Genomic DNA, 23,882 nt, shown 5'->3' with positions numbered 1-23,882 from the left:
GAAAAACATCTCAGCACAAAAAAGTAAGTGGAAAAATGAAATTGTCAACAACACACACAAAAAGGCATCAAAATGACAGCACTAAAATACTGATCTATAATTACGCTGAATGTAAATGGACTAAATGCACCGATAAAGAGACAGAGAGTCTCAGACTGGATAAAGAAACATGATCCATCTATATGCTGCCTACAAGAGACACACCTTAGACTTAGAGACACAAACAAACTAAAACTCAAAGGACGGAAAAAAATATATCAAGCAAACAATAAGCAAAAAAGAAGAGGAGTAGCAATATTAATTTCTGAAAAAATAGACTTTAAAGTTAAATCCACCACAAAGGATAAAGAAGGACACTACATAATGATAAAAGGGACAATTCACCAGGAAGATATAACCATATTCAATATTTATGCACCCAATGACAGGGCTGCAAGATACATAAATCAAATTTTAACAGACCTGAAAAGTGAGATAGACACCTCCACAATTATAGTAGGAGACTTCAACACACCACTTTCGGAGAAGGACAGGACATCCAGTAAGAAGCTCAATAGAGACACGGAAGATCTAATTACAACAATCAACCAACTTGACCTCACTGACTTATACAGAACTCTCCACCCAACTGCTGCAAAGTATACTTTTTTTTTCCAGCACACATGGAACATTCTCCAGAAGAGACCACATATTAGGTCATAAAACAAACCTTTGCAGAGTCCAAAACATCAAAATATTACAAAGCATCTTCTCAGACCACAAGGCAATAAAACTAGAAATCAATAACAGAAAAACTAGGGAAAAGAAATCAAATACTTGGAAACTGAACAATACCCTCCTGAAAAAAGACTGGGTTATAGAAGACATTAAGGAGGGAATAAGGAAATTCATACAATGCAACGAGAATGAAAATACTTCCTATCAAAACCTCTGGGACACAGCAAAAGCAGTGCTCAGAGGCCAATTTATATGGATAAATGCACACATACAAAAAGAAGAAAGCCAAAATCAGAGAACTATCCCTACAACTTGAACAAATAGAAAGTGAGCAACAAAAGAATCCATCAGGCACCAGAAGAAAACAAATAATAAAAATTAGAACTGAACTAAATGAATTAGAGAACAGAAAAACAATTGAAAGAATTAACAAAGCCAAAAGCTGGTTCTTTGAAAAAATTACCAAAATTGATAAACCATTGGCCAAACTGACAAAAGAAATACAGGAAAGGAAACAAATAACCCGAATAAGAAACGATATGGGCCACATCACAACAGACCCAACTGAAATTAAAAGAGTCATATCAGATTATTACAAAAAATTGTACTCTAACAAATTTGCAAACCTAGAAGAAATGGATGAATTCCTGGAAAAACACTACCTACCTAAACTACCACAATCAGAAGTAGAACAACTAAATAGACCCATAACAAAAAAAGAGATTGAAACGGTAATCAAAAAACTCCCAACAAAAAAAAGCCCGGGCCTGGATGGCTTTACTGCAGAGTTCTACCAAACTTTCAGAGAAGACTTAACCCCACTACTACTAAAGGTATTTCAAAGCACAGAAAATGACGGAATACTACCTAACTCGTTCTATGAAGCCACCATCTCCCTGATACCAAAACCAGGTAAAGACACCACAAAAAAAGAAAATTACAGACCTATATCCCTCATGAACATAGATGCAAAAATCCTCAACAAAATTCTAGCCAATAGAATTCAACAACATATCAAAAAATTAACCCACCATGACCAAGTGGGATTTATACCAGTATTTTTATGCAAGGCTGGTTTCATATTAGAAAAACCATTAATGTAATCCACCATATAAATAAAACAAGACAAAAACCACATGACCTTATCAATTGATGCAGAAAAGGCATTTGACAAAGTCCAACACCCATTTATGATAAAAACTCTCACCAAAATAGGAATTGAAGGAAAATTCCTCAACATAATGAAGGGCATCTATACAAAGCCAACACCCAACATCACTCTAAATGGAGAGAGCCTGAAAGTATTTCCCTTGAGAACGGGAACCAGACAAGGATGCCCTTTATCACCACTCTTATTCAACATTGTGCTAGAGGTCCTAGCCAGAGCAATTAGGCTAGACAAAGAAATAAAGGGCATCCGGATTAGCAAGGAGAAAGTAAAATTATCTCTATTTGCGGATGACATGATCTTATACACAGAAAACCCTAAGGAATCCTCCAGAAAACTACTGAAACTAATTGAAGAGTTTGGCAGAGTCTCAGGTTATAAGATAAACATACAAAAATCACTTGGATTCTTCTACATCAACAAAAAGAGCATCGAAGAGGAAATCACCAAATCAATACCATTCACAGTAGCCCCCAAGAAGATAAAATACTTAGGAATAGATCTTACCAAAGATGTAAAAGACCTGTACAAAGAAAACTACAAAGTACTAAAAAAAAAAACAAACAAAGTACTACTACAAGAAATTAGAAAGGACATACTTAGTGGAAAAACATAACTTTGCTCATGGACAGGAAGACTTAACATAGTAAAAATGTCTATTCTACCAAAAGCCATCTATACATACAATGCACTTCCGATCCAAATTCCAATGTCATTTTTTAATGTGATTAGAGAAACAAATCACCAACTTCACGTGGAAGGGAAAGAAGCCTTGGATAAGCAAAGCATTACTGAAAAAGAAGAAGAAAGTGGGAGGCCTCACTCTACCTGATTTCAGAACCTATTATACAGCCACAATAGTCAAAACAGCCTGGTACTGGTACAACAGCAGACACATAGACCAATGGAACAGAATTGAGAACCCAGATATAAATCCATCCACATATGAGCAGCTGGTATTTGACAAAGGCCCAGTGTCAGTTAATTGGGGAAAAGATAGTCTTTTTAACAAATGATGCTGGCATAACTGGATATCCATTTGCAAAAAACTGAAACAGGACCCATACCTCACACCATGCACAAAAACTAACTCCAAGTGGATCAAAGACCTAAACATAAGGACTAAACGATAAAGATTATGGAAGAAAAAATAGGGACAACTTTAGGAGCCCTAATACGAGGCATAAACAGAATACAAAACATTACCAAAAATGACGAAGAGAAACCAGATAACTGGAAGCTCCTAAAAATCAAACACCTATGCTCATCTAAAGACTTCACCAAAAGAGTAAAAAGACCACCTACAGACTGGGAAAGAATTTTCAGCTATGACATCTCCGACCAGTGCCTGATCTCTAAAATCTATATGATTCTGTCAAAACTCAACCACAAAAAGACAAACAACCCAATCAAGAAGTGGGCAAAGGATATGAACACGCACTTCACTAAAGAAGATATTCAGGCAGCTAACAGATATATGAGAAAATGCTCTCGATCATTAGCCATTAGAGAAATGCAAATTAAAACTACGGTGAGATTCCATCTCACTCCAACAAGGCTGGCATTAATCCAAAAAACACAAAATAATAAATGTTGGAGAGGCTGCGGAGAGATTGGAACTCCTATACACTGCTGGTGGGAATGTAAAATGGTACAACCACTTTTGAAATCCATCTGGCGTTATCTTAAACAGTTCGAAATAGAACTACCATAAAATCTATCTGGCATTATCTTAAACAGTTCGAAATAGAACTACCATACAACCCAGAAATCCCACTCCTCGGAATATACCCTAGAGAAATAAGAGCCTTCACACGAACAGATGTATGCACACCCATGTTTATTGCAGCTCTGTTTACAATAGCAAAAAGCTGGAAGCAACCAAGGTGTCCATCAACGGATGAATGGTTAAATAAATTGTGGTATATTCACACAATGGAATACTACACATTGATAAAGAACAGTGACGAATCTGTGAACCATTTCATAACATGGAGGAACCTGGAAGGCATCATGCTGAGCGAAATGAGTCAGAGGCAAAAGGACAAATATTGTATAAGACCACTATTATAAGATCTTGAGAAATAGTATAAACTGAGAAGAACACATACTTTTGTGGTGACGAGGGAGGGAGCGTGGGAGAGGCTTTTTTACTGATTAGTAGATAAGAACTGCTTTAGGTCAAGAGAAGGACAATACTCAATACATGGAAGGTCAGCTCAACTGGACTGGACCAAAAACAAAGAAGTTTCCGGGATAAACTGAATGGTTTGACGGTCAGCGGAGCAAGGGCGGGGGTTTGGGGACCATGGTTTAAGGGGACTTCTAAGTCAATTCGCAAAATAATTCTATTATGAAAACATTCTGCATCCCACTTTGAAATGAGGCGTCTGGGGTCTTAAATGCTAATAAGCGGCCATCTAAGATGCATCAATTGGTCTCAACCCACCTGAATCAAAGGAGAATGAAGAGCACCAAGGTCACACGATAACTATGAGCCAAGAGACAGAAAGGGCCACATGAACCAGAGACCTACATCATCCTGAGACCAGAAGAACTAGTTGGTGCCCGGCCACAACCGATGACTGCCCTGACAGGGAGCACAACAGAGAACCCCTGAGGGAGCAGGAGATCAGTGGGATGCAGACCCCAAATTCTCACAAAAAGACCATACTTAATGGTCTGACTGAGACTAGAGGAATCCCGGCGGTCACGGTCCCCAAACCTTCTGTTGGCCCAGGACAGGAACCATTCCCAAAGACAACTCATCAGACATGGAAGGGACTGGACAGTGGGAAGGAGAGAGATGCTGATGAAGAGTGAGCTATTTGTATCAGGTGGACACTTGAGACTGTGTTGGCATCTCCTGTCTGGAGGGGGGATGGGAGGATAGAGACAGTTGGAAGCTGGCAAAATTGTCACGAAAGGAGAGACTGGAAGGGCTGACTCATTGGGGGAGAGCAAGTGGAAGTACGGAGTAAGGTGTATATAAACTTATATGTGACAGTTTGACTTGATTTGTAAATGTTCACTTGAAGCTCAATAAAAGTTAATAAAAAATAAATACAAACCCATTGACTTCTTTGCTTTTGTAACTTGAAAAGGAAACTGGTTTTTTGAAACTATCCTTTTTCTAAAGTTTACAATCCACCTATAAATGGGCAATTAAAAGATAAAGATTATATTTATTATGAATTATGGGAGTTTTTATTATCCAGTGTTGTAAACTGAAGTTGTCAGGAATATTTTTCTTATGAATTTTTTGATTTTTTTTATAGATGCCCTATTTTAATCTTGTGAAGAGTTTAACATCTGCCTTTCCAAATGTGTATAGGATATCACAGTAAGTTTATGATCCATATTCAACTACTAAAATTATTAATCATGTTGCTAGTAAGTTTCTATTCTAAACTGTAGTGGGCTAGTCCAATAAATGTAATATGTTGGTTAACTAAGTGCCATGCATCTGTTGTGTGTGGTCTCTGCCTTTTCTCAAAAACTGGCAATAAAATTTAAACTTAACCCAGCCCCACACTGAACATAGTTTAGTCTTTCTTTGAATTTGTAGGTTCTCCAAGTCCTGGTTGGAAACCCTGCTGGCGCAGTGGTTAAGAGCTACGGCTGCTAACCAGAAGGTCGGCAGTTTGAATCTACTAGGTGCTCCTTGGAAACCCTACGGGGCAGCTCTCCTCTGTCCTTTAGGGTCTCCATGAGTCGGAATCAATGCAGCAGCAACGGGTTGTTGTTGTTGTTTTTTTAAGTCCTGGCTCTAAAAATGAACTATTGATGCACTGTTTAGCAAGAACAAAATTCTGTATGTTTTTCTAAATCATAATGCTCTTTTGGATTCATGCTTAATTTCCCTAAGTATTTGGGCTTAATTTTTTATCATCTGACTCTGTACATGTATATGTATATACATGCATCTATATCATTGTTACTTAAAAATGAAGTCATCTCAATAGAACAGCACCCAGTCTTACATTGTGTACGTTTTTGCTGGTCCCAGGTTTCATCATACAACACCAGCAGTGTGCTGTCGCAGTAAAACACGGAGTGGTGAGAAGTACACCGATCCATTTAAACTTGGCTGGAGAGACTTGAAAGGTCTTTATGAGGACATTAGAAAGGTAAGACCTTTGACTGTGCTGTCAGGTCACGTTGATGTTTAGAGTTATGAAAAGCCCATGCAGCTTTTCAGATAAGCACGATGCCATTACCAACTCAATTTGTGCACGTCAAGTTTCAAATGTTTCTTGAGCAACAACTATGTACAACCCAGTGCTGGGCAGCTTTGAGGATGTCAGGCATGTTACTGTCCGGGAAGAGATTCTTGCAGGGTTGGGGAACTGAAAAAATGCTACCAGCGGTACATAATTTTACAATGAATTACCTCACTCTTGCCATCATTTACATCACCTACTGCAAGCTTCTTGAAACATGAAGCTTCCTGCTACTGTCTTCCTCATCTAACTCTCAGTATCAGTGCCAGACTGCCCCAAGTTCTGCTCTTTTTCCCAAAAACTTTCAGTGGCCCCCAGCCTCATGTGGATTCTAAAATGCTGCCCAGAAATGTTTACATCCCCCTTGTCAGCTTTCAGATTTCTCCAGTTTCTTCAAGCCCCCATCCCAATGACTCTCAGATTCTCACAGCAGCATCACCTCCTATTTAATAGACAAAATAGAGCCCCTAAGGCAGGAGCTCTCTCCACTCCTGTTCTGTCTCCATGGACAAGCTGTCTGCCCCCACCTATGTGCTTACCTCCTTTCCTCCCATCTCAGAGAAGTGTGTCTCCCCTTCCCTCCTAGGGCAGCCCCTTTGCCTCCTCTTCAGTTCCTTAGAGTGCACCAGCAGTGGCCTGCTGCCTCTCCTGTATCTGCAAACTCTGTTTTATTGTCTCTTTCATATCTACTTCAGGTGCTCCAGTTTCTTCATGTGCATTTTTAAAAGGACCATCCCTTGAATCTATATCACTCCTTCCCTTCCTTTACGGTCAAATTTCTTAGAATTCTCTACCTCTGTTTCTCTTCAGCGCCTCTGTGTTTTCTTCACCATTGCACTGTGGCTTCCTCTCCAGCTTGTCCTCTGTGACTGCTTTTGCCAAGGTCATCCATAATTTCCTTTTACTAAGTGCAGTGACACTTTTTGGTTTGTATCTCTCTTGATTGTTTTGAACATTTGACACTGTTGACAATTCCCTCCTCCTTAAAACTCTGTTCCCCCCCCTCCCCGCTTCCCCGCTTTCCTGGTTTTCCTTACCCTCAGGCCATTCCTCATTTTGCTTCTTGAGTTCCTCTTTTATCACCTCCACCCCACCCCAGTGGCAATTAGTTGCCATGGAGTTGACTCCAACTCATGGCAACCCCATGTGTGTCAGAGTACAACTGTGCCTTGTAGGGTTTTCAGTTTTTTTCGGAAGTAGGTTACCAGGCATCTCTGGGTAGACTCAAACCTCTAACCTATTGGTTAGCAGCCGAGTACACCAACCTTTTGCACCACCCAGGGACTGCCTTCTATACTCAGAGCTCCTAAATAATGTCCCTGAAATCAGTTGCCATCCAGTTGACTCTGACTCATGCCAACCTGATATGTGTGAGAATAGAACTGTGCTCCATAGGGTTTTGAATGGCTGCTTTTTTAAAAGTAGATCTTCATTGGAACCATTCCCAAAACCAAGTGTACAAACAGGGATTGGCCTGTCTGTCTATAAGATAGACAATGATGTTGGTGAGGAGTGAACTTCATGGCTCAAGTAGACACATGAGACTATGCAAGCGACTCCTGTCTGGTGGTGAGATGAAAAGGAAGAGGGGTACAGGAGCTGGTTGAATGGACACAGGGAATACAGGGTGGAGAGGAATGTGCAGGGGGAGAGCAGCTGGGAGTGCACAACGGGGTGTATATGGCTTTTTGGATGAGAGACTGACTTGGTTTATAAACTTTCACCTAAAGCACAATTTAAAAAAAAAAGTAGCTCTCCAGGTCTTCTTCTGAGGTACCTCTGGGTAGACTGGAACCTCTAACCTTACAGTTAACAGCTGAGGGAATTAACCATTTGCACCCCAGGGTGGTACATGTGTCAGAGGCAACTCAATAACTGGCCACTGATCATTAAATCTTCTCTCCTAAACCCGTATACTTAAGTGCTTACTGGGCAGCCCCAAGGAGTGCCCATGACTGTCTCAAGCTTAACATATCTGAAACCATAGTTTTCCCCTATGAATTGTTTTTTCTCCTGTTTTCCCAGTTCACTGAAGGTACCACCCAGGAACCTGGGAAGGATCCTTGACTTCTCCCTCCTCCTCCCTCTCCACATCCTTCTAGCCTTTTTCCTTTAGTCCTTACCATCTTGGTCAGGCCACCCTCATTTCTGTTGTCAAGAATGAAAATTCTTCCTCTCCTCCTCCCTGTCTCAGCCTGAGCCAGAAGTCCCTCCTTTGTGCTCCTGGAGTGACTGCTAACCTCAGTGAGAGCACCTGTCACGTTGTATAGTGTTAAATTGCAGTTATTGTTTTACTTCTCCCCATCTAGATTCTGAGCTCCCGGCAAGCAAGGGGCTGACCTATTTTTGTAACCTCTGTGTTTATTACAGTGTTTGGCACTGAGTTGATAGTTGAGTGAGTTAACGACTGGCCTGCTGGGTCACGTTCACCTGTGCCTGGCTAAGGTGGGCCTGTTCTTAGCTCCTACTGCTTCTGGGGATAAGTCTCATTCAATCAAGCAAGCCCTTGAGCAGCAGATACAACAAAAACATACCCACACACCATCACCTGGAAGGTTCACCTTCCTCTTCATGAATCAAAATCCCGTTTCTTCTGATCCTGGGTTCAAGCCTATCTCCACCATGAAATGTTCAGTTTTTCTAGCCCACGCTGATCTGTCATTTCTCTGGACATTTAATGTATTTAATGTGCGACATTGTTCAGGTTAGCAGTATATTATTCGCTGAATATTTTATGTTTTAAAATTTTGTCTGTACAACTTAATTGTAAGGTCCTCACAATCAGGCCAAGCATATCTTATACTTCCTCTAAGAACCTTTGAATGTCTTTAGGTAAATAAAGGCTGAGCCAGACTTACTGACCCCACTTCTCCCCTACCGCAATCTTATCTGCCCCTTATACACAGCTTTGCCTCCCACCCGGGGCACCACCAGCCTCCCACTTCGTAGGCTCCCAGCAGGCACTGGCCCTCACCCCCACTTCTTTCTCCTCTCGCCTCCATGCTTCAGGCTGCTAACCAGCCCCTGTTCCTTCCTCTATATAGCTGTCATGCCCAGAGTCCCTGGCCACCTAGTGCTGCCTCCCCACTCATGCTCACTGTTGGACTCATCTGGTGTTCAAAGCTGTCACTGGGGCAGTGGCAGGACCTGCTTCTAGCACTTCTGTCACTCAGGGCCAAGCCAGTCATTGCTCACGGCCTGGCCTTCAGGACAGCCAGGTTTGTGGGCATGCAGTGTTGGAATCTTTTCCAACTGAGTTGTATTTCTCAATTGAGATGCATATATTATAATCAAATCAAAATTTTGGAGAAGAAACAGAATTCTTCCATCCTGTTGACTTTCTGTGCAGTTGGTGATGCCACATTGACACAGAAACTTTGTTTCAGGAATTACTCATATCTACAGCAGAACTTAAGGAAATGACTGAGTACTACTTTGATGGAAAAGGAAAAGCCTTTCGACCAGTTATTGTGGTGCTAATGGCTCGAGCGTGTAATATTCATCATAATAACTCCCGGTGAGTTACTTCCTTTCACTCCTCTGTCATTTCTACATTTGGGTATTCTTCTTTCCCAGGGTTACTATTTACTTTCCCCTTTAATAAGTAGCATATGGGTAAGAATTCACGTCTTTATTAGTAGATTCTGACTTTGAGTCACTCCTCAATCTAACCTAGGCAGCATCGTTCTCTAGATTTTTTAACGTCCATTGAAGAACAACTTCAGCTGAAAATAAACATCTAAGAAAGAATTTATTCTAAATAGTTTTCTCATTAAGAAGTAAAGTCAAGGAAGTTTGCATACATTTAATCATTATACACACGGGGCAGTTAGTCCAAAGGTTGATTGTTGTAAAGTGAATAGCTGCGCTGTTATCTGTACAATGCACCCAGTACTGCCTACTTTCCTGTGACCTTCTGAAATGGGCAAAAGGGAAATCACTCTTAAAAAGGGAGATTTTGACTTGATCCTCAACTTTTATGTTTTGAATGTATGTAAAATTTTAAAATATTAATACCACTGCAAGCTTTTAATATTAAAAGGACATCTTAAGAAGATAAAGGATTTATCTATCCATCATTTCACGTACCTGTTTTCATCATGCTCTCCTCTCACTCTTTGCATTCAGTCAGTCAATGTATATAATTCTATGTTCTGCTTCGTTTACTTATCGTTATTTCTTAAACTCTTTCCCCTGTTGTTTGTGTCTTCGTAGTTATTTTAACATCATATAATCTAGTGATTGAAGCTCTAATAGACTAGAATGTACTAACACATCTTCCTATTGTTGAACGTTTATATTTCATTTTCTTAATAGGCAGTATTTTAAGAATCAGTAAGATATTTCTCAGCACTAAGTTTAAGGATGCCGTCAGTAAGAACTGATGAACGTCAGATAGTTTCTTCACAGACGCTCACCCCTCCCAGCTGCCTTTGGTGCCCTGTATTGCGGACCTCTTCCTGCAGTACCTGACACCATGTTCTCGGGGTTGGCATCCAGTGAGCCTGAGACTTTACAAGACCTCAAAACTGTAATTTCATCTAGCAGTGAAATCCCTGGCGGTGATTTTTTTAAACCACTATCAGCACCACTTCCACTTTTCCTAGAAGGCAGAACAGCACAAATGCTCCCAGTGAATCCAACTGGAAGTTCATCTCGTGTGGTCTGTATCAGGGTGTCTCAGCCTTGGCACTGTCGACATTTCAGGGAAAATAATTTTTTGTTATGAGGACTGCCCTCTGCATTGTAGGATGTTGAGTAGCATTCCTGGCCTTTACCCTCTAGATTCCAATAGTACCCTCCCAAGTCAGTGACAACCAAAAGTGTGTCTCCAGACATTGCCAAATGTCCCCTGAAGGACAAAATTTCCCCTGGTTTAGAACCACTGCTTGAGAGAGACTGTATATATATTTTTTAATTTCTCAGATTAATATGTAATATAGTTCATTACCCTCAGAGATACCATGGGAAGGAAAACATCCTTCACTGCCTTAAATCTTGTTATCTGTTATTTCTGTGGTTTTTTCATTTTGTCTTCTTGGAGCTATCTATATGAACTGCTGGTTGAAGAAGATATGGGAAATTATAATACAGAAAAGGCATTGCTAGTTTAAAAACTAAGTTCAGTACTGCGGTCTTCAGGGAACATTTCAGCTGCAGCTTCATTCTCATCAGTAAGCAATCCGGACCAGGGCTTTTTAAAGTCCTGTGCAGAGGCAGTGTCTGACGTGTCATGAGTAGCAATTGCAGCGTGCGTTTGGGTAATACAGTACCATAGTAATATTACTCTCCAAGACCCAACTTCTTGAAAATAACTTGCTTCCTTAGGACCCTTTTGAGGCTTTAAATGGGCTGTTACTTATATAACACTTAAAGCAAGAAAAGTTGGAGGGGAGGGTGCTTCTGGAGAGCTGGGTCATTTGTGATTTTGGTTGCTGAGAAAGGCTTAGCACAGGGTGGAAAATAGGTAGCTAAGGATGAAGGAGCAGGACCAGGCACAGCCTCTGTTTTTAGCCAGTGCCATCAGAAGGATCCTTAAGCCCCAGTGGCACACAGACCCTGTTACTATATTTCCTGCTGTTTTTTGATAGTGATGGCAGGATTAAGAGAAACCCTCTTTATTCATTGGAGAATCTTAAGTTTAACAGCTTTTATGAGACTCATTGAAGGAACCCTGGTGGTGCAATGGTTAAACACTTAACTGATAACCAAAAAGCTGGTGATTTGAATCCACCCAGCCACTCTGTGGGAGAAAGACCTGGCAATCTGCTTCCGTAAAGATTGCAGCCAAGAAAACAATAATGAGCATTTCTACTCTGTCACATGGGGTCGTTATGAGTCAGAAACAACTCGAGGGTACCCAACAACAATGACATGAGGCTTATTACATATCTTGCTTTCAAGGTGTGCGTTAGATAAACCAAAACCAAAAAACCATTGCCATAAAGTCAATTCTGACTCATAGCAAACCTATAGGACAAAGTAGAACTGCCAATATAGGGTTTCCAAGGCTGTAAATCTTTATAGACACAGACTGCCACATTTTTCTCTGTGGAGCAGTGGTCAAACCACTGACCTTTTAGATGGCAGCTGAGTGCTTTAACCATTGCACTGCCAGGGCTCCTTTTTTCTGGGGGGAATAGCCATAGTTTACCAAGCATACTATGGATATCCATAGATTACCGTGCATACTATGGATATTCCCCCTAGAAAAAAATGCATATACACACACACAAAATTTACTTATAATTTCAAGAGGTTCAGAAATCCTCATACTTCCTATGGACCTCTGGTTAGGAGCTCCTGGTACAGCAACCTAGCAAGGAGCATTTAATGCACAACTGAAAAATTAAATTTAAAAAAAAATCAGTGAATGGTAGTTTCCCATAGCTTATCATGCATACGGAAACCTTGGTGGAGTAGTGGTTAAGTGCTATGGCTGCTAACCAAGAGGTTGGCAGTTCGAATCCACCAGGAGCTCTTTGGAAACTATGGGGCAGTTCTGCTGTGTCCTATAAGGTCCCTATGAGTCGGAATCAACTCGACAGCAGTGGATTTGGGTTTTACCATGCGTATTCAAAGGGTAAAATGACCCTGAAAAGCTTAAGACTCAATCTTCATTTTTCTTTTCTGTATCCTGATAGCCACAGTACCTGTGTGGGTAAAGTAGGAATGATTCAGACTTTAGTGTCCAGAAAAGCAGTTGTGGTAGATCACGAGATACACAGCCCAAATCCCCCTTCAGTGAAGGACTTGTTGCCCCAGCTCCTGAGAGTACTGTTGGCAGAGAGCCTTCACCTGTCAAATTCTTTAAGGATTGCCTCAGCTGCAAAGAATCTGCTCATCTACTGCCATGCCCTTTCCCCAGGTACTCACATCCAGGAACTGGTAGATGAAGGAATGTAAACACCTGGTCATCTTGGGTTAATTATGAAGGGTCATTCTAGCTTCAGAGAGCCCTATGGGCAGCCAAGGCTGTCATGGGCCTGCATTTTAGATCAGCTTTTACCTCTACCCAAACCTACTTCCTCCCTTAGGCATTGATCCCAAGGGCACTCCATCTCAGAGTCTGCTTCCTGGAGAACTCAACCTGCAATAGATTTCAGCAAAACCCAAACTAACTGAAGGTCAAGACATTTAACTCTAAGGACTTATCACAGATTCCAGATCAAAAATGTGCTTTGCAATAAATAGATTTTTTTTTAAATGCTATACTACAAGACCAAAAGCGGGTTTTGTGCAAAGATCAACAAAGTTGATAAACCATGGGCCAAACTGACAAAAGAAAAACGGGAGGGGAAGTAAACTACCTGAATAAGAAATGAAATGGGCGATACCACAACAGACCCAATTGAAATTAAAAGAATCATGACAGAATACTATGAAAAACTGTACTCCAACAAATCTGAAAATCTAGAGGAAACAGACAACTTTCTAGGAACACACTACTTACCTAAATTAACACAAACCAAGGTAGAACAACTAATAAACCCATAACAAAAGAAGAGATTGAAGAGTTAATTAAAAAACTCCCAATAAAAAAAAGCCCTGGCCCTGACATCTTTACTGGAGAATTCTATCAAACTTTCAGGGAAGAGTTAACATCAGTGTTACTAAAGCATAGAAAAGGATGGAATACTCCTGAACTCATTCTGTGAAGCCAGCATAACCCTGATACCAAAACCACATAGACACACTACAAAAAAATTTAAAAAAAAAAAGAAAATTACAGACCAATATCCCTCATGGACATAGAAGCAAAAATCCTCAATAAAATTCAACAACACATCAAAAAATAATTCACCATGACCAAGTACAATTCATACCAGCTATGCAGCAGACGTTCAGCATTAGAAAAACAATCAATGTAATCCATCACAGGAATAAAACAAAAGGTAAGAAACACCTGATCTTATCAATTGATGCAAAAAAGGTATTTGACAAAGTCCAACACCCATTTGGGATAAAAACTCTCAGCAAAATAGGAATAGAAGGGAAATTCCTCAACATAAAAAAGGGCATTTATACGAAGCTAACCCATCCTAAATGGAGAAAGTCTGAAAGCATTCCCCTTGAGAAGGGGAGCCATACAAGGATGCCCTTTATCACCACTCTTATTCAGCATTGTGGTGGAGGTCCTAGCCTGAGCAATAAGGCAAGAAAACAAACGGCATCCAAATTGGTAAGGAAGAAGTAAGAGTATCCCTATTTGAAAATGATATGATCTTCTTCTACATAAAACCACCAAATAATCCACCAAAAAACTACTGGAACTAATAGGAGAGTTCAGCAAAGTATCAGGATACAAGATAAACATACAAACATGTATTCCTCTACACCAACAAAGAGAATTTTGAAGAGGAAACCACCAAATCAATACCATTTACAGTAGCCCACAAAAAGATAAAATCCTTAGGAATAAACCTAACCAGAGATGTAAAAGACCTAGACAAAGAAAACCAGACACTGCTGCAGGAAACCAAAAGAGACCTACATAAGTGGGGAAACATACCATGCTCATCGATAGGAAGACGCAACATTGTGAAAATGTCATTTCTACCCAAAGCAATCTACACTTACAATGCAATCCTGATCCAAATTCCAGTGCCATGTTTCAACGAGATGGAGAAACAAAACACCAACTTCATATAGAAAGGGAAGAGGCCCCAAATAAGTAAAGCATTACTGAAGAGGAAGAACAAAACAGGAGGCTTCACACTACCTGTTTTTAGAACCTCTTATACCGCCACAGTAGAACAGTAGCCTGGTACTGGTACAAAAACAGATACATAGATCAATTGAACAGAATCGAGAATACAGAGGTAAATTCATCCACCTGTGAGCAGCTGATATTTGACAAAGACCCAAAGTCTGTTAAATGAGGAAAAGACCATCTCTTTAACAAATGGTGCTGGCATAACTGGATATCCATCTGCAAAAAAAATGAAACAAGACCCATACTTCACACCATATACAAAAACTAAATCAAAATGGAACAAAGGCCTAAATATAAAATCTAAAATGATAAAGGTCATGAAAGAAAAAACAGGGCCAATGCTAGGAGCCCTAATACAAGGTATAAACAGAATACAGATCATAACTAACAATACACAAACACCAGAAGAGAAACTAATTAACTGGGAGCTCCTAAAAATCAAACACTTATGCTTATCAAAAGAAATCATCAAAAGAATAAAAAGACAATCTACAGACTAGGAAAAAGTTTTTGGCCCTGACTTACCTGATCGGGGTCTAATCTCTAAAATCCGCAAGGTACTGTAAAACGTCAACAACAAAAAGACTGATAACCCAATTTAAGAAATGGGCAAAGGATATGCACAGAAACTTCACCAAAGACATTCAGGTGGCTAACAGATACATGAGAAAATGTTCCCAGTCGTTAGCCATTACAGAAATACAAATCAAAACTACAATAAGATACCGTCTCACCCCAACAAGGCTAGCACTAATCCAAAAAACACAAAATAATAAATGTTGGAAAGGTTGTACAGAGACTGGAACACTTAAACGCTGCTGGTGGAAACATAAAACGGTACAACCACTTCGAAAATCAATTTGGCGCTTCCATCAAAAGCTAGAAATAGAACTACCATACGATTCAGTAACCTGACTCCTTGGAATATATCCTAGAGAAATAAGAGCCTTTACAAGAACAGATATATGCATACTTATGTTGATTGCAGCACTCTTTACAGTAGCAAAATGATGGAAGCAGCCAAGGTGCCCATCAACGGATGAATGGATAAATTATGGTATATTCACACAATGGAATACTGTGCATCAATTAAGAACAATGATGAATCTGTGAAACATTTCATAACGTGGATGAATCTGGAAGGCATTATACTGAGTGAAATTACTCAGTTGCGAAAGGTCAAATATTGTGAGATCACTATTATAAGAACTCAAGAAATAGTTTAAACAGAGAAGAAAATATTCTTGGATGGTTATGAGAGTGCAGAGGGAGGGACAGGAGTATTCACTAATTAGGTAGTAGAAAAGAACTATTTTAGGTAAAGGGAAGGACAACACACAGTACAGGAGAGGTCAGCACAACTGGATTAAACTAAAAGCAAAGAAGTTTCCTTAATAAACCAAACCATTTGAAGGCCAGCGTAGCAGGGGCAGGGGTTTGGGGACCATGGTTTCAGGGGACATCTAGGTCAGTTGGCATAATAAAATCCTTTAAGAAAACATTCTGCATCCCACTTCAGAGAGTGGCATCTGGGGTCTTAAACGCTAGCGAGCGGCCATCTAAGATACATCAAGGTCTAAACCCACCTAGAACAAAGGAGAATGAAGAACACGAAAGACACAAGGTAATTATGAGCCTAAGAGACAGAAAGGGCCACATAAACCAGAGACTACATCAGCCTGAGACCAGAAGAACTAGATGGTGCCTAGCTTCAACCAATGACTACCCTGACAGGGAACACAACTGAGAATCCCTGAAGGAGCAGGAAAGCAGTGGGTTGCGCACCTCAAATTCTCATAAAAAGACCAGACTTAACGGTCTGACTGAGACTGGAAGGACCCCAGAGGTCATGATCCCCAGACCTTCTCTTAGCCCAGGACAGGAACCATTCCCAAAGCCAACTCTTCAGACAGGGATTAGACTGGACTATTAGGTAGAAAATGATACTGGTGAAGAGTGAGCTTCTTGGATCAAGTAGACACATGAGACTATGTGGGCAGCTCCTCTCTGGAAAGGAGTTGAGAAGGCAGAGGAGGACAGAAGCTGGCTAAATGGACACAGAAACAGAGGGTGGAGAGAAGGAGGGTGCTGTCTTATTAGGGGGAGAGCAACTAGGAGTATATACCAAGGTATACATAAATTTTTATACGAGACTGACTTGATTTGTAAACTTTCACTTAAAGCACAATAAAAATTAAAAAAAAAAAAAAAAGAACACAATTCCACAGGTGGAGGGGGGAAGCTAGAAATAGAAATTCCATATGATCCAGCTATCCCACTCCTTGGAATATATCCTAGAGAAATAAGAACCATCACACGAATAGATATATGCACACCCATGTTCCTTGCAGTACTGTTTACAGTAGCAAAAAAATGGAAACAACCTAGGTGCCCATCAACAGATGAATGGATAAACAAATTATGGCACATACACAGAATGGAATACTATGAAATGATAAAGAACAATGATGAATCCGTGAAACATCTCACAACAGGGATGAATCTGCAAGGCATTATGCTGAGTGAAATTTGTCAGTCACAAAATAACAAATACTGTATGAGACTGCTATTATAAGAACTCAAAAGGTTAAACAGAGGAAAACATTCTTTGATGGTTATGACAGTGCAGAGGGAGGGAGAGGGGAATTCACTAACTAGACGATAAAAACGATAGACAAGGATAATCTTAGGTGAAGGGAAGGACAACACACAATACAGGGGAAGTCAGCACAACTGGACTAAACCAAAAGCTAACAAGTTTACTGAACACAACCAAACACTTCCAGGGACAGAGTAGCAGGGGCTGGGGCCTAGGGACTTTGGTTTCGGGGGACATCTAGCTCAGTCAGCATAACAAAGTTTATTGAGAAAATGATCTGCATCCCACTTTGGTGAGTGGCATCTGGGGTCTTAAAAACTTGTGAACAGCCATCTAACATACATCAATTTGTTCCAACCCACTTGGTACAAAGGAGAATGAAGAACACCAAAGACACAAGGAAAATATTAGCCCAAGAGACAGGCCCACATAAACCAGACACTCCATCAGAAATTCCATAACACTTAATTGTGCTAATAAGGAACCTTTACATAGATCAAGAGGCAGTTGTTCGGACAGAACAAGGGGACACTGAATGGTTTAAAGTCAGGAACGGTGTGCGTCAGGGTTGTATTCTTTCACCATACCTATTCAATCTGTATGCTGAGCAAATAATACAAGAAGCTGGACTATATGAAGAATGGGGCATCAGGATTGGAGGGAGACTCATTAACAACCTATGTTATACAGATGACACAACCTTGCTTGCTGAAAGTGAAGAGGACTTGAAGCACTTGCTGATAAAGATCAAAGACCACAGCCTTCAGTATGGATTGCACCTCAACATAAAGAAAACACAAATCCTCACACCTGGACCAATGAGCAACATTATGATAAACGGAGAAAAGATTGAAGTTGTCAAGGATTTCATTTTACTTGGATCCACAATCAACACCCATGGAAGCAGCAGTCAGGAAATCAAAAGACACATTGCATTGGATAAATCTGCTACAAAGGACCTCTTTAAAGTGTTGAAGAGCAAAGATTTCACCTTGAAGACTAAGGTGCACCTGACCCAAGCCATGATTTATTCAATTGCATCATATGCATGTGAAAGCTGGGCAATGAATAAGGAAGACCAAAGAAGAATTGACGCCTTTGAATTGTGGTGTTGGCGAAGAATACTGAGTATACCATGGACTGCCAGAAGAACGAACAAGTCTGTCTTGGAAGAAATACAACCAGAATGCTCCTTAGAAGCAAGGATGGCAAGACTGTGTCTTACATACTTTGGACATGTTGTCAGGAGGGATGAGTCCCTGGAGAAGGACATCATGCTTGGCAGAGTACAGAGGTGGACTGACACAGCTGCAACAATGAGCTCAAGCATTTAACAACAGTTGTAAGGATGGCTCAGGACCAGGCAATGTTTCGTTCTGTTGTGCATAGGGTCGCTATGAGTCGGAACTGACTCGACAGCACCTAACAACAACAACAACCATCAGCCTGAGACCAGAAGAACTAGATGGTACCCGGCTACCACCAGTGGGCGCCCTGACAGGGCATGCAACACAGATTCCCTGATGGAGCAAGAGAAAAGTGAAGTGCAGAACTCAAACTTATGTAGAAAGACCAGACTTAATGGTCTGACTGAGACTGGAGGAACCTTGGAAACAATGATTCCAGATGCTTTGTTAACCCAGAACTAAAACCTTTCCCAAAGTCGACTCTGAAGACAAAGATTAAATTGGACTATAAAACATAAAATAATACTCGTGAAGAGTGTGCTTCTTAGTTTAGTCAGATACAGGAGACCAAATGGATGGCTCCTATCCGGAGGCAGGATGAAGACAGAAAGGGACAGGAGCACAGGAAACCTGGGGTGGAAAGGTGGAGTGTGCTGTCACATTATAGAGATTGCACCTAGTGTCACATAACAATATGTGTATAAATTTTTGTATGAGAAATTAACTTGAGCTGTAAACATTCACCTAAAGCACAATAAAAAAAATTTTTTTAAAGCTGTACTCGTTGAATACAGTGCAGCTTTAGTGTCTATACCTTTCTCAATCAAGCCAAACCTATTCTGCTCAGCAGCTTCATTGAAGAAACCTATTCTTACCATTCCTTAGTAAAACTCTTCTAGTTCTGGAGTGTGGATATGATTGCCAATGATGAGCAGAAAGGACTGCCCCAAGTTATGTTGCCCTTATTGCACAGATCTATTAGTCTTGATTCTTAAAATAATCAAGTGGCAGCAAATCCCACTAATATAGTTTCCAAAACCAAGTCTTTGACTATTGGTGTTGTTAGGTGCCGTTGAGTCAGGTCCGACTCATAGCTACCCTGTGTACCACAGAATGAAACACTGCCTGGTCCTGCACCATACTCACAATCATTGTTATGCTTGAGCTGATTGTTGCAGCCACTGTGTCAATCCATCTCATTAAGGGTCTTCCTCTTTTCTGCTGACCCTGTACTTTACCAAGCATTTTGTCTTTCTCCAGGAACTGATCCTTCCTGACAACATATCCGAAGTATGTGAATCGCAGTCTCTCCATCCTTGCTTCTAAGGGGCATCCTGGTTGTACTTCTTCTAAGACAGATGTGTTCGTTCTTTTGACGATCCATAGTATATTCAGTATTTTTTGCCAACACCACAATTCAAAGGCAACAATTCTTCTTCGGTCTTCCTTATTCATTGTCCAGCGTTCAAATGCATATGACACAATTGAAAATACCTTGGCCTGGGTCAGGCACACCATAGTCTTCAAGGTGACATCTCTGCCTTTCAACACTTTAAGGAGGTCCATTGCAGCAGAATTGCCCAGTGCAATGCGTCTTTTGATTTTTTCCTGCTTCCATGGGTGTTGATTGTGGATCCAAGTAAAATGAAATCCTTGAAAACTTCAGTCTTCTCTCCGTGTATCATGATGTTGCTTATTGGTACAGTTGTGAGAATTTTTATGTTGAGGTGGAATCCATACTGAAGGTCGTGGTCTTTGATCTTCATCAGTAAGTGCTTCAAATCCTCTTCACTTTCAGCAAACAAGGTTGTGTCATCTGCATAACGCAGGTTGTTAATGAGTCTTCCTCCAATCCTGATGTCCCATTCTTCGTATAGTCCAGCTTCTCGTATTATTTGCTCAGCATACAGATTGAATGAGTATGGTGAGAGGATACAACCCTGACACACGCCTTTGCTGACTTTAAACCACTCAGCATCCCCTTGTTCTGTCTGAACAGCTGCCTCCTGACCTATGTACAGGTTCTTCATGAGCACAATTAAGTGTTCTGGAATTTCCATTCATTACAGTGTTATCCATAATTTGTTATGATCCACACAGTCAAATGCCTTTTTGTAGTCAATAAAACACAGGTAAGCATCCTTTTGGTATTCTCTGCTTTCAGCCAGGATCTGTCTGACATCAGCAATGATATCTCTCGATCCCGTCCTCTTCTGAATCCTGCTTGAATTTCTGGCAGTTCACTATCAATATACTTTTTTTTTTTTTTTTTAAATAACTTTTATTAAGCTTCAAGTGAACGTTTACAAATCCAGTCAGTCTGTCACATATAAGTTTACATACATCTCACTCCCTACTCCCACTTGCTCTCCCCCTCTTGAGTCAGCCCTTTCAGTCTCTCCTTTCTTGACAATTTTGCCGGCTTCCCTCTCTCTCTATCCTCCCATCCCCCCTCCAGACAAGAGTTGCCAACACAATCTCAAGTGTCCACCTGATATAATTAGCTCACTCTTCATCAGCGTCTCTCTCCCACCCACTGACCAGTCCCTTTCATGTCTGATGAGTTGTCTTCGGGGATGGTTCCTGTCCTGTGTCAACTGAAGGTCTGGGGAGCATGGCCGCCGGGATTCCTCCAGTCTCAGTCAGACCATTAAGTTTGGTCTTTTTATGAGAATTTGGGGTCTGTATCCCACTGATCTCCTGCTCCCTCAGGGGTCCTCTGCTGTGCTCCCTGTCAGGGCAGTCATCGATTGTGGCCGGGCACCAACTAGTTCTTCTGGTCTCAGGATGATGTAGGTCTCTGGTTCATGTGGCCCTTTCTGTCTCTTGGGCTCTTAGTTGTCGTGTGGCCTTGGTATTCTTCATTTTCCTTTGCTCCAGGTGGGTTGAGACCAATTGATGCATCTTAGATGGCCTCTTGTTAGCATTTAAGACCCCAGACGCCACATTTCAAAGTGGGATGCAGAATGATTTCATAATAGAATTATTTTGCCAATTGACTTAGAAGTCCCCGCAAACCATGTTCCCCAGACCCCCGCGCTTGCTCCGCTGACCTCTGAAGCATTCATTTTATCCCGGAAACTTCTTTGCTTTTGGTCCAGTCCAATTGAGCTGACCTTCCATGTATTGAGTGTTGTCTTTCCCTTCACCTAAAGCCGTTCTTATCTACTGATTAATCAATAAAAAACCCTCTCCCACCCTCCCTCCCTCCCCACCTCGTAACCACAAAAGTATGTGTTCTTCTCAGGTTTACTATTTCTCAAGATCTTATAATAGTGGACTTATACAATATTTGTCCTTTTGCCTCTGACTCATTTCGCTCAGCATAATGCCTTCCAGGTTCCTCCATGTTATGAAATGTTTCAGAGATTCCTCACTGTTCTTTATTGATGCGTAGTATTCCATTGTGTGAATATACCACAATTTATTTACCCATTCATCTGTAGATGGACACCTTGGTTGCTTCCAACTTTTTGCTATTGTAAACAGAGCTGCAATAAACATGGGTGTGCATATATCTGTTTGTATGAAGGCTCTTGTATCTCTAGGGTATATTCCGAGGAGTGGGATTTCTGGGTTGTATGGTAGTTCTATTTCTAACTGTTTAAGATAACGCCAGATAGATTTCCAAAGTGGTTGTACCATTTTACATTCCCACCAGCAGTGTATGAGAGTTCCAATCTCTCTGCAGCCTCTCCAACATTTATTATTTTGTGTTTTTTGGATTAATGCCAGCCTTGCTGGTGTGAGATGGAATCTCATCGTAGTTTTAATTTGCATTTCTCTAATGGCTAATGATCGAGAGCATTTTCTCATGTATCTGTTGGCTGCCTGAATATCTTCTTTAGTGAAATGTGTGTTCATATCCTTTGCCCACTTCTTGATTGGGTTGTTTGTCTTTTTGTGGTTGAGTTTTGACAGAATCATGTAGATTTTAGAGATCAGGCGCTGGTCGGAGATGTCATAGCTGAAAATTCTTTCCCAGTCTGTAGGTGGTCTTTTTACTCTTTCGGAGGAGTCTTTAGATGAGCATAGGTGTTTGATTTTTAGGAGCTCCCAGTTATCTGGTTTCTCTTCATCATTTTTGGTAATGTTTTGTATTCTGTTTATACCTTGTATTAGGGCTCCTAGGGTTGTCCCAATTTTTTCTTCCATGATCTTTATCGTTTTAGTCTTTATGTTTAGGTCTTTGATCCACTTGGAGTTAGTTTTTGTGCATGGTGTGAGGTATGGGTCCTGTTTCATTTTTTTGCAAATGGATATCCAGTTATGCCAGCACCATTTGTTAAAAAGGCTATCTTTTCCCCAGTTAATTGACACTGGTCCTTTGTCAAATATCAGCTGCTCATACGTGGATGGATCTATGTCTGGGTTCTCAATTCTGTTCCATTGGTCTATGTGTCTGTTGTTGTACCAATACCAGGCTGTTTTGACTACTGTGGCTGTGTAATAGGTTCTGAAGTCGGGTAAGGTGAGGCCTCCCACTTTCTTCTTCTTTTTCAGTAGTGCTTTGCTTATCCGGGGCTTTTTTCCCTTCCATATGAAATTGGTGATTTGTTTCTCTATCCCCTTAAAATATGACATTGAAATTTGGATCGGAAGTGCGTTAAATGTATAGATGGCTTTTGGTAGAATAGACATTTTTACTATGTTAAGTCTTCATATCCATGAGCAGGGTATGTTTTTCCACTTAAGTATGTCCTTTTGAATTTCTTGTAGTAGAGCTTTGTAGTTTTCTTTGTATAGGTCTTTTACATCCTTGGTAAGATTTATTCCTAAGTATCTTATCTTCTTGGGGGCTACTGTGAATGGTATTGATTTGGTTATTTCCTCTTCGGTGTTCTTTTTGTTGATGTAGAGGAGTCCAGGTGATTTTTGTATGTTTATTTTATAACCTGAGACTCTGCCAAACTCTTCTATTAGTTTCAGTAGTTTTCTGGAGGATTCCTTAGGGTTTTCTGTGTATATAATCATGTCATCTGCAAATAGTGATAACTTTACTTCTTCCTTGCCAATCCGGATACCTTTTATTTCTTTGTCTAGCCTAATTGCCCTGGCTAAGACTTCCAACACGATGTTGAATAAGAGCGGTGATAAAGGGCATCCTTGTCTGGTTCCCGTTCTCAAGGGAAATGCTTTCAGGTTCTCTCCATTTAGAGTGATACTGGCTGTTGGCTTTGCATAGATGCCCTTTATTATGTTGAGGAATTTTCCTTCAATTCCTATTTTGGTAAGAGTTTTTATCATAAATGGGTGTTGGACTTTGTCAAAT

The 23,882-nt window shown here is 40.6% G+C and overlaps 1 protein-coding gene across 5 annotated transcripts in view; it reads left to right on the top strand.

Moving 5' to 3' along the window:
* PDSS1 (decaprenyl diphosphate synthase subunit 1) overlaps positions 1 to 23,882 on the top strand; it is a 76,197-nt gene that overhangs the window by 8,359 nt on the left and 43,956 nt on the right. For all 5 annotated transcript variants that reach the window (XR_007517061.1, XM_049881806.1, XM_049881803.1 and 2 more), the window contains exons 2-4: positions 5,164 to 5,228; positions 5,895 to 6,015; positions 9,495 to 9,625. Coding sequence is in view for 4 of the 5 variants with exons in the window: in XM_049881806.1 (XP_049737763.1) it covers positions 5,164 to 5,228; positions 5,895 to 6,015; positions 9,495 to 9,625 (317 nt within the window). In the remaining variant the exon portion in view is untranslated. The remainder of the gene's footprint in view (positions 1 to 5,163; positions 5,229 to 5,894; positions 6,016 to 9,494; positions 9,626 to 23,882) is intronic.

Source organism: Elephas maximus, chromosome 4 (genome assembly GCF_024166365.1).
Source record: "Elephas maximus indicus isolate mEleMax1 chromosome 4, mEleMax1 primary haplotype, whole genome shotgun sequence".
NCBI lineage: Eukaryota > Metazoa > Chordata > Mammalia > Proboscidea > Elephantidae > Elephas > Elephas maximus.
This window is presented reverse-complemented; position numbering and strand designations above follow the sequence as displayed.